Source organism: Molossus molossus, unplaced genomic scaffold (genome assembly GCF_014108415.1).
Source record: "Molossus molossus isolate mMolMol1 unplaced genomic scaffold, mMolMol1.p scaffold_m16_p_3, whole genome shotgun sequence".
In the NCBI taxonomy this organism is placed as follows: domain Eukaryota; kingdom Metazoa; phylum Chordata; class Mammalia; order Chiroptera; family Molossidae; genus Molossus; species Molossus molossus.
Window position 1 is genome coordinate 122092715 of NW_023425366.1, and position 11446 is coordinate 122104160.

Consider the following 11446-nt stretch of genomic DNA (forward strand, 5'->3'; position numbering starts at 1 on the left):
TGCTGTGGTGCACCTGGGGTGCTGCTGGCATCTGCAGGGAGGGGGCGCCTTGTGTTCCTCCCTGACAGGATGTCCTAGGGAATTGGCATCCTCCACCTTTTCCTCTGCCTGGCGGCTCCCCTGTGATGAGGCCTTCATCAGGGGTGCAGGAAGAGTCATTGGAACACCCCTGGTGCATTGAGCCGCTGAGACAGATACAAGAGGCCTCCTTTGAGCCCTCCCACTCTGGCTGGAGAAGAGTGCAGGCCTAGCCAGAAATACAATTTGTGTGTGTGTTCCAAGCATACTTCTCTTTAACGTACTGAGGTCTGGAAAGATGCTTTCTTGTTCTGGGGGTCTCCACTTGTAGTTTCCTCCTACCAGCAGGAGCTGGGCACTGGAAGAATACCCTCAGGCAGGGTTTTGTGTGATCTCTGTGTCTGGGTAGAAGTTGCTGTGTGAATGGATAATGGCACTGATAGTAATGGCTTCTGCTGCCTGCAGCTTGTGTACGTCTGGCGTGGTGCGGCTGCATATCAACAGCTGGCTGGAGGTGAGCTTCTGCCTGCCTCACAAGATCCACTACGCTGCTGCGAGCCTCATTCCCCCTGAAGCCATCGAGCGGAGCCTGAAGGCCATTCGGTAAGTGCCAGCCCCATGCACACGCCCTACAGGGCCCCTTCTCTTCTGCCTGAGGTTCCACCAGTTACTTTGTTCCAAACATTCTTTTCCTCTTCCTGCCACAGAAATTGGCAGATAGGGTCTCCTGTTTCTAGAAGTAAAAACACATGTTTTTGTGTCTGGTTTTGTATAGAAATGACCAGCCCCAGGTTTTTCCTAAGCCCTTTGAGCACTGACTAGGTGAGTGGAGTTCTATGCTGTGGTCCTAACCTTAGTCCTGGGTACTGTGGGTTCGAGCATCCTGGCGAGAAAACATACCACCAGAGAGATGTTGTCATGGTGTTGCTCACTGGTTTCTCTTGCATATGAATCTAAACTTGCAGGATCTCTGTTTCTTAATTCAGCTGATTTCCTGAAAGTAAAGAGCTGAGCCCAATCTCCTCCTGCCCCAGCCCCCAACCAAGTCCCCAATTTCCTTAAATATTTTTTAACTAAAAAAAAAAAAAAAAAAATCTGGGCATATTACAGAAAATTTGAAGATGAAAGAAAGCAAAGCACTGCCTCATTCTCTCCCTCCCCCAATCTGTGCTCTAAGTCAATGTCTTTCCTCCTGGCTTCCTTGCCAAGCATATTTTTATGTAGTTCTATTCATAGTCTTAGCAGCAATTTTTTCCCCCATATTTGGGACTCTTTTTCTTTTCTTTTTTTTATCCTCACCCGAGGACATTTTTTCATTTTTTGTTCAGATAGAGCGGGAGGGAGAGAGAGGAAGAGAGAGAGAGAGAAACATCGATGTGAAGGGACACATCGAGTGGCTGCCACCCGCACGACCAACCAGGGCCGGGGACAAACTGCAACCGAAGTACATGCCCTTAGCGGGAACCAAACCCGGGTCTCTCAGGACCGCAGGCCGATGCTCTAACCGCTGAGCCAAACCGGCCAGGGCGGGACTCTTTTTCTTAGGAAAGATTCATTTATATTTTCAGTCAACAAATGTTTGTGGGGCAATCCCAGAGGTGGGAGATGGAGTCTGGTTGTCAGACCTTTCTCATTTCTGTTCTAATTTTTTATTTATTTTTAATATTTTTTTCTTTATTGATTTGAGAGAGAGAGGAAGGGAGAGGGAGACAGAGATAGAAACATCGATGAGAGAGAACATTGATTGGCCACCTCTGCATGCCCCCCACTGGGGATCAGGCCCACAACCTGGGCATGTGCTCTGACCAGGAATCGAACTGATTACCTCTTGGTGCATGGGTGGATGCTCAACCACTGAGCCATACTGGCCAGGCTAATTTTCTTTCTTTCTTTCTTTCTTTCTTTCTTTCTTTCTTTCTTTCTTTCTTTCTTTCTTTCTTTCTTTCTTTCTTTCTTTCTTTCTTTCTTGCTCTCGCTCTCGCTCTTTGTTTCTTTTTTTCTTTCTTTGTTTCTCTGTTTCTTTTTCTTTCTCTCTCTCTCTCTCCTCACTCGAGGTCACTTTTGCACTTATCTTCAGACAGAGCAGGAGGGAGAAAGGGAGGAAGAGAGAGAGAGAAACATCAATGTGAGGAGAGACACATCGAGTGGTTGCCACCCACCCAACCCCAACTGGAGCCAGGGACAAACTGCAACCAAGATACATGCCCTTAGCGGGAACCGAACCCAGGACTGTCTGTTCCGCGGGCCGACTCTCTAACTGCTGAGCCATACCAGCCAGGGCTTTTATTTCTGACAATGGCAGTAATCCTTGCAGATATTTAAAAGGCCTTGTATGGACCACTGCCCTTGACTCTAATTCCTCCTGTGGTCTCTCCTCTCTGAGGTTCATTACCTATGGGCCCCAGCAGCACCTTTGTGTTCCAGGGGCATACCTGGTGCAAGGGATCTGTGTCTCACATGTCCTACTGTCCTGACTCTGCTCCACAGCCCGTACCATGCCCTGCTGCTGCTCAGCGACGAGAAGTCCTTGCTGGGTGAGCTCCCGCTCGACTGCTCCCCAGCCCTGGTACGTGTGATCAAGACCACGTCTGCCGTGAAGAACCTGCAACAGCTGGCCCAGGATGCAGACCTGGCCTTGCTGCAGGTATTGCTATGGGGTTCTGGGGAGACAACCTGGATAGGGAAGGATGGGTAGGAGGAGGGGCTAGGCACAACAAAGCAGGCAACCCTTGGTTGAAGATGAGGGGTGCTGGGTGTCAGGAAAGCAGACTGCCTCTGTCCAGATGAGAGCCAGTGATAGGTGGTTCTGGGGTTGGTTGGAGCTTCTGGAATCTGAGTCAGACCTGGATTCAGGGCTGGCTTATGAACTAGCTGCAAGACTGACTTCCTCCTTTGAGGGTGGTGAGGCTGCAGCAGAGAGGAGTGAGGCCCTGGGTGCTGGGAGGATGGGATGCCAGGGCAGGGTTGCTTGCAGGGCTGAAGCAGAGGCACAGAGCCGGGACCTAAACTCATGGCCTTGACCACTCCCCGTGTGTGGGTGAGTGTGTGTTCTGTGCGAGGTGCCACCCTCTGGCTGAGTCATGTGCTTCTGGTCTGTCCTTTCTGATTGGATGTAGGGCTCCTCAGCCCTGGCTGTGGATCTGGTTGGAGCCAAGTCAGAGGTCAGGGGGTGAGAAAAAGCACAGGGAGAAAGTGCAGGCCAGGGGCAGGGACATCTCAGGTTCCTGTGACAGTGGGCACCATGTGGCCACCAGAGGGCAGTAGGACCTGCTCAGGGACATGTGGTTCCTGCAAAGGCCAATGGGTGGCAGGTTTCTCAGGCTAGGCTAAGGAGGAGGAGCACAGGCCCTTCTGGGCCCTTGAGAGGCATCAGGGAAACTTGTCCAACAAGGCCTGACTCAGGCTGTTTTTTCCCAAAGCAGTCATTTGGGATTCTGTCATCCAGAATAAGGCCTTCCATCCTCTACTTTATGACCTGAGCAAGGAGCTTGGCTGGACATCATGGTAGAGGTTGGCTCCCCACTCCCACCAGGTCTCTAGCATGGGGGTGAGAACGTTTATTGGATTCTGCCTTGGTGCTTCATATGGGCCCTAGTGAGGACCATGTCCTGCTTGCCTTCATAGCATCCACAGAACCTTATGTGTACTCACTGTTCTGTATGTACCGCAGGGTTTGTGTTCTGACCAGTACTGGCTAAGTGGCAGATACCTGCCAGTCTTTGCAGCTCTGATCTCAAGCTTTGAAAGATGCTGACCTTCACTGTCCATTGAGGCTGCCCAACATGGAGTCTGTCTGGATGCTGTGCCTCACCCTTGCTGTCAATCTCTATGGACAAAGACAAAGCTTTGATGATGTCTCCTTTGCTTCCTGCCCCGGCCTTGCCATGGGGAGACTGTTTCCTTGCACACTGGCTGTACGGAAGCTCCCTGAGGCCCAGCCCTAGTAGTGGACCTCATCAACCTCTAGGACTCCAGCTTCCAGTGGAGATCCCATGTCAGCATCAGGGGTGACTGTCCCCAGATGATTTAATTTATTTATTTATATATTTTTGTTAATCCTCACCTGAGGATTTGTTTTCATTGATTCTTAGATAGAGTGGAAGGGAGGGAGGAAGAGAGAGAGAGAAACGTTGATGTGGGAGAGACATATTGATTGGTTACCTCCTGCACGACCAGGACCGGGGATTGAACCTGTAACCCAGGCACATGCCCTTGACCAGGAATTGAACCCATGATTCTTGTAAATCAAGTAAATGTGTTGGGGTTTATTTTTGTCATGATAGAATTAATATGTTCTTTCTTATAAAGTTCAAATAGCACACAAATTATAGACACAAAAAGAGAAAGTCCCCACAATCCCATATCCCAGATATAACCACTGTAGATTCCTCCAGGTTTTTCTTATAAGTTAACACTTTTTTTTTTTTAATTTAAAAAAATTTTTGTTTCTTTATTGGTTTTAGAGAGGCAGGAAGAGAGAGAGAAAACATTGATGAGAGAGAACATCAATTGGCCACCTCCTGCGTGCCCTCCACTGGGGATTTGGCCCACAACCTGGGTGTGTGCCCTGACCAGGAATCGAGCTGGCGACCTCTTGGTGCATGGGTTGACGCTCAACCACTGAGCCACACTGGCTGAGCAACACATTATATTTTAATAACAGAGTTAGGCTCACACTGTACATTACCTGTGATCGGCTGAACAATACACACAAGACCATGTCCTAACTCTCAGGATCTATGAAGGTGACTTTGTGTGGGACTTTGCAGATGTGATTAAGGGTCTTAAGGTTAAGGATCTTGTAATGGTGAAGTGGTCCTGCATTATCTGGGTGGTCTCAGTGTTGTCACAAGGGCCCTTATAAGAGGAAAATTCGACTATAATGGAGGAGGCGGGGATGTGACTGTGATGTGGCCACATGCCAAGAAGTGCTGCAGCTAGCAGAGGCAGAGGACAGTTCTGGAGAGAGCCTGCAGAGAGCTGCCCTGCCAACACCTTGACTCCAGCCATGTGATAGTGATGTTAGACTTCTGGACTCCAGGATAGTGCTCTGACTGCAGGCGGGAGGGGGAGACCACTCTGTGAGGGTGGTGGCAAAGGTGAAGGAAAGCAGGCATGTCCTTGCTTTAGAGTAAATGTCAGTGGGGCGTGGGATACAAGAGAAGAGGGTCAGTGATGGAACTGAAATTTCTGTTGTGTTCAACTTGGTGGTGCCACTGGAGGTCCCATGTGCCAAAATAAGGTAGAGGTGTCCTTGGCACTGTTTCAGGCATTGCAGGCAAGTAGGGGTGACTCACCCCGTCAGAGGCACTCAGTGATGGTGAAGAGGGGCAGCAGGCCTGCCTGGGACAGTGCTCACCCAGGGTGATGCAGAATCAGAAATGCTCAGTGTCTTTCTTTCCATGAAGTGAGGAAGTGCCGTGTTCTTTCCCCTTGTGAGACTGGAAGGGTTTCTGGCATCTTGGTCTGTTTGTGGCTCATCTTGATGTCCAAGAGTTCAGGAGAGCAAGGCAGTAGGATGTTCTCCAGGACACTGGGACACATAGGAATGATTGTGTCGAGTAGAGGGCATGTCCATTGTCATGTCCATGACATCCATCCCCATGCTGGAGTCCTGGTGGGGGTGGGGAGCCAGCCTCTGCCAGGATGTCTAGCCAAGCCCCTTGCTCAGTTGAGCTTACCCCATGTTCCCGGGTGTCCCAAATGTCCCTGTGGTCATGGCACCTTTCCTCAGTGTCAGCCAGGACAGTACAGGGTCCTAATGGGAAATGACAGTCCCAAACCGCACAGGGACCCGTGATAAAAAGGCTTATTGCTCTGAACACAGAAAATGCTGTGTGTGCTGGCTGTGCCCAGCATCCTTGGAAAGGTCAGGTAGTCAGGGAAGAAGCCTCAGAAAGTCAGCTTCCCAGGCATGGTCTTGGCAGCCCCCTCTGCCTGCAGGTTTTCCAGCTTGCAGCTCACCTGGTGTACTGGGGCAAGGCCATCATTATCTACCCGCTGTGTGAAAATAACGTCTACATGCTTTCTCCCCACGCCAGCGTGTGTCTGTGAGTACCTCTGGCTGCCAGAGCCCTGGGCTCCTGAATGGGAAGGGGGTGTGGCTGGCAGGGCCTTCCAGGCGGTGCTCCCTAGGTCAGCCAGGACTTCACTTGGACCAGATGTCTGGCCTCTGCCGTGCCCAGCTTCCAGTTCTGGCCTGGTTTAGCACCTGTGGCCCTCTCTGGGCCTGTGCTCCTCCGGCACCTGCAGCCTCCAGGAAGGGCCTACACCTGCCATGTCTACAGCCAGTGAGCTCTGGGGTGTCCTGGTGGGAGGTCAGGAGCCTTGGCTGTGATTCGGGAGCTCAGAGGGCCTGTAGGGTGGCCTTTGCCCATGGCTTCTGCCACCCCTTGAGGGAAAGCAGCTAGGCTCTGTCCTCATTACACCTATCCTACCTGCCCACATGCTGCACTTCCCTGCTGCTCACCACAGGCTCACGGCAAGGGCACGAGTGCTGTGAATCATGATGGGGAGGTCGCTGGGCTCACGGACACACTTGCCTCACCTCCCCAGGTACTCCCCACTGGCCGAGCAGTTCTCCCACCAGTTCCCGTCTCATGACCTGCCATCTGTCCTTGCTAAGTTCTCCTTGCCTGTCTCCTTGTCAGAATTTAGGAACCCCCTCGCCCCCCCTGTGCAAGAGGTGAGTTGCAAGAGCTGGGGGAGCCCATGAACCACCTACCCAGTGTTGGTTCCAGATCTAAGGGCCCTCATTACTGCTGTACCTTTAGCTTTGGTTGGGGGGATGGGATGGGCCTTGTTGTGTAGGTGGTACATGTCCTACCAGGGTAATGCAAAGCTGGCTCCCCAGCCAGGCCACTTGCAAATGCTTGGCCAGTGACCCAACACTTGGGTAGTCACAACTCCCTCTCACCCCCATGTCCCCATGGAGCCCACCCTGGCTGCAGTGGGTTGTTGTTAGTGTTAAAACCACATTAAGAGGGCCAGTCAGGAGAGTCTTGATCTTTTCTAGGAGGGTGGAGCTACTTGGTGCCCCCTTCTGGGCCTGGGTCCCACAGATGGAGGGTGCAGCGGTGTTTTTTGCACAGAGCCTGGGCCCTGCCCTCCTTTGCCCTGCCCCTCGTGGTCCAGGTGGTCACTTGGTCTAGGCTCACTGGTACCCAGAATCTCATCCAAGAGGACCTGGAGAGGATAGGCCCAGGATAGGACCCACTCGGTAGATCTGGGTCAGGGTGAGAGGTGGGTGGGGGGCTCCAGGAGGTGTGAGGTGTGCGGAATGGACGGGTGAGTTCTGTCTGTGTCTGTGGCAGGGTTGAGTGTGGCCTGGATCCTCCCCTCCACTGAACGCCTAGGGCTCTGGGCAGGAAGCCACTGCAGGGCCAGATGGGACAGGTGTCAGAGATGGGGCCGGGTGTTCTCAAGGCTTTATCTTCAAAAGTAAAGTATTTGCTTTAATAAGCAACAGATCTGTTAGGCAAAACCAGTTTTTAGAAGCAAGCCCTTTCCTTTGTCAAATTGTGAATGAGAAGGCAATCCTGGTTCCCAGTTCATTTACATGCTGAGTGAGACAGAGTTCTAAATGCCGTCTTTCATGGAGCCTTTGGTCTCCAGGAACTGTGCCAGGTCATGCCAGCTGAAAGAAAGACACATTTTGCATCTGCACCCTCCCCCTCCCCAGCAGAAACTTCCTGATGGTCTGGAAGTGGGTGGATTTCTCAGTCCATGCCCGAGGGGCAGCCTCATGCCTTGTCAGGGGGCCCAGATAGAGCTGGATTCAGTTCTGCACAGTCCCAGAGGGAGCTGCCTGCCTCTCACCCCTCCTGCTTCAGGCCTGGAATATGCTCTTCAGTGCTTATGGAGCCTCTGTTTTATTTCTTAATTTAATTTTGCAATCTTTTTCAGTTTTATTTGGTTTGACCAGATCATACATGCCCATGATACACCCTTATTTCCGTGCCTGGTAGTCAGGTCCTCCCAAGAGGAAGCCCCCAAAGATGAGCAAGCGGATGTGTGTGTCTGAGAACATGGACACCATCCGCACGACTTTTCCTGCTCACCTGTGCTGGAGCTCTGCCCTACAGGGCTCCCCACAGCTCCTAGTCAGGTGCTAGCCCTGTGGGAGAGGGGTGGGTGCCAGGCCCTAGGGACAGCACAGCTCAGCAGGGTCCCTGTCCCTGGGTAAGCTTTTGTGTTGAACTGTCTCAGGACAGTTACAGCTCCTTTCTGAACAGTGTCACAGGGAGTGGGTTCCACAGGCCCAGCTCTGCGTGGCAGTGGCGCTCAAGTGGCAGGGCCCAGTGGGCTAGAGGAGACACAGCAGCAAAGGGGAAGCTCAGAGCCATGAGGGCACATGGGCCTCCATGTCACAGGTCCTGCTCCTCAGCTCCGGGCAAGAGGGGCCCGACATGAGGGCAGCCCGTGTGTGGTGGGAGCAAGTGCAAATATGGCCTTGCTGCCTTCCCGGGGCTTAGGCTTGCAGAGCCAGCCGGCGGCCAAGGGCTCCTTCCTGAGGGCCCTGGAGTTCATGCACCCCCTGATCTCCAGGGAGACTTGTGGGGGTCAGGTCTTGGGCCATGGCTCCCCAAGCCTATCAGGAAGGGAACAGGGTGGTGGTAGAGGGCCAGCCTCCCCCAGTGCCCCAGGCCTCACACTGCCTGTCCTGCAGACTCAGCTCATTCAGATGGTGGTGTGGATGCTGCAGCACAGGCTCTTGGTCCAGCTGCACACCTACGTTTGCCTGATGGCCTCGCCCAGCCAGGACGAGCCCCGCCTGCGCGAGGATGAGGTCCCCTTCACTACCAGGGTCAGCGGCCGCAGCCTCAGCACACCCAATGCCCTCAGCTTTGGCTCCCCAAGTAGGAATCCCTGCCCAGGGCATCTGTTGTGGGGTGGGGGTGAGCACCTGGGGAACACCTGGGAGTGGTGGCCAGGAGGTCCAACAAGGGCACTGCTGGGAATGACTGAGGGACCATCGCATGGCCACAAGTGCACACACACGTGCCTCTCATGTGGACAGCTGGGTGCTCATGCCGACAACCTCCTTTAAAGGAGGACAGGAGACCTTCTCCCCACTTCCCTACACCTCTGTGGCTCTGGGGAGGAGGCTGTATCTTTGGGCTCTTGAGCAGGGGTTTGCTCAAGCCAGGGGCAGCCTGCCCCCAGCCTGCCATGTCATCCATCACTGGGAGGACATGAAACCTTTGTGCCCCATAGCTCATGAGGAGACATGACTGCCATGGTGCCTTGTGTGGCTATACCATGCCCTCAAAGGCAGCAGCCCAATGCCAAGCCCCAAGTCCCTGGGCTTGTGGAAGAAGATGGGCTGGAAGGCTTTGCAGGTAGCACCTCTCCAGGCCGAGGCCTGGCCTCAGGCTTCAGGCTCAGTGCGAGGACCTGGCTTGACCCCGGTTATTTGTCATCCATGTCGGGTGAGAGGGGTGTCCTTGGAGAGCCGACTGCTCCCTGACCCATGCCCACCCATAGCCAGCAGTGACGACATGACGCTCACTAGCCCCAGCATGGACAACTCCAGCACAGAGCTTCTCCCCAGTGGGGACTCCCCGCTGAACAAGAGGATGACTGAGAACCTGCTGGCCAGCCTGTCTGAGCACGAGCGCGCGGCCATCCTCAGTGTGCCTGCGGCCCAGAACCCTGAGGACCTCCGCATGTTTGCCAGGTGGGAGCGGGTGACCGGAGGGGCTGGGTCCGAGTCTAGGGTCAGGACAGGAAGGATGGGGATGTACCCAACAAACCCCAGTTTAAATCCATTGATGACAAATGGCTCTCACTGGTTGAGGTGATGGCTCATGCCCTTGGGTGTCTCTACCTGGTACCTGTGTGTGCCAGGCGTGAAGAGTTCAGTCTGATGCTGAGACACCAGGTCTGGTGCCTCTGTCTTTGGGAGTCTCTCCAGTACTTCCTGAGTGTTTCCTGTCGCTCCTAGGAAGCAGCAGCAAATTCTCATCCTCATGGGGCTTGGCAGGGACTTTTCCTAGGACTCTCAGCCTGGGGGTGGGGGGCTCTAGATCCCCACATCATAAGTGACATAGACTTTGTCACACCCACCCCTGGCTTGGGGGGCAGTGTAGGTGTGTGGTTTTCTAGAAGAGGTCAGGCTGTCAGGGACTGAGCCCCCAGTGAAGAAACACATGCCAGGCAGCTCTTTCAAGCAGCTGGTCCAGCCCAGCCACAGACACTCCCAGTGTCATGTGGATCCAGAGTCACATGAGGCTCGCCGCCATGGTAGCATGAAAAAGAAGCCTCTGACAGACTCCTCCTGCCCTGTCCCCACCCATGTCAGAATGCTGAGGGTGGGTATAACCTCCAGGCTCAGGTGGGCTCCAGGGTTTGAACAGTAATGTGTCCTCAAGGACCCACTTTGGGGAACCATGGTAGGCAATGGGTCTAGGACATTTGCCTGCCCCTGTTGGGGGGGGCATGGGTGGTTGCCTCCCTGGGCCTCTGAGACTCCCCCACCAGCTCTGCTTTGGCCTGTGGGCTGCTCACTGGCTGTTAGAACAGAGGTCAGCCTGGGCCTGTGCCACCTTCCCCTCCAGGCTCCTGCAGTACTTCCGTGGCCGCCACCACCTAGAGGAGATCATGTACAATGAGAACACAAGGCGCTCCCAGCTGCTCATGCTCTTCGACAAGTTCCGCAGTGTGCTGGTGGTGACCACCCACGAGGACCCAGTCATTGCCGTCTTCCAGGCACTGCTTACGTGAGCCCAGGCCGAGGACACGGAGGCAGCTGCATCTCCCCACCCCAGGGCTGCCTCCTGTCTGGCCCGAGTCCTCTTAGCCCTGAGGCCCAACTTCAGCCCAGTTCAGCCGCCTCATTAGGCTGCTGCTGTCTGCAGTCTCATTCATCTAGTCTTCAAAGCAGATCCGGTGTCTGAGCTGAGAAGGTGAGGCTCCAAGCTGGGGAGAGCATCCAGGACTCCTGCTGAGTGAGGCCTGCATGCTTCCCACGCAGATTTGTGTCTGACCTTCCTCCCAATCCTGCCTGTGTTCCCTGGCCCCCTCCATTCCTGCCCTTCCAAGACTGAGGGCCCAGTGCCTGTCCTGTCCTGTGTGGTCCAGCACTGCCCCATATCTTCCAGCTTGCTGTGGGCCTTTCCTGCCCCTCACTACAGCCCTGTGTTAGCCATCAGGAGGCTCATGGCCACCCCCTCTTTGTCACCTGAGGCATGAGGGCCTGGGCTGATCCATGGTGCTTATGGCTCCCTTGTGGGGAAGGTGCACTGGTGTTCCCAGTCCTCCTTCACGAGGGGGGTGGAGGGGGCCTTCATCAGGCCTGAGGAAGGAAGTGTCCATGCTGGGCCTGGCTCTAGGTACCCTGCTGCACACACAGGGCCCTGAGGTCCCTGTGCTGGAGGAAGAGCTGATCATTGAGGAGCTCTGGCTGAGACATAAGCGACACGTGTTT

The 11446-nt window shown here is 54.2% G+C and overlaps 1 protein-coding gene across 18 annotated transcripts in view; it reads left to right on the top strand.

The window, feature by feature from the left end:
* Positions 1-11356, top strand: part of NPRL3 (NPR3 like, GATOR1 complex subunit) — a 46845-nt gene extending 35489 nt beyond the window's left edge. For 11 of the 18 annotated variants that reach the window (XM_036279173.1, XM_036279174.1, XM_036279179.1 and 8 more), the window contains 8 exons: positions 484-621; positions 2506-2662; positions 5962-6068; positions 6180-6308; positions 6574-6703; positions 8687-8876; positions 9505-9697; positions 10578-11356. In XM_036279173.1, coding sequence (XP_036135066.1) covers positions 484-621; positions 2506-2662; positions 5962-6068; positions 6180-6308; positions 6574-6703; positions 8687-8876; positions 9505-9697; positions 10578-10743 — 1210 coding nt within the window. In that variant the 3' untranslated portion in view covers positions 10744-11356. Of the gene's footprint in view, positions 1-483; positions 622-2505; positions 2663-5961; positions 6069-6179; positions 6309-6573; positions 6704-8686; positions 8877-9504; positions 9698-10577 lie in introns of those variants that run through there. The other 7 variants (XM_036279177.1, XM_036279175.1, XM_036279176.1 and 4 more) reach the window with 6 other exon arrangements.
* Positions 11357-11446: the final 90 nt, after the last annotated feature.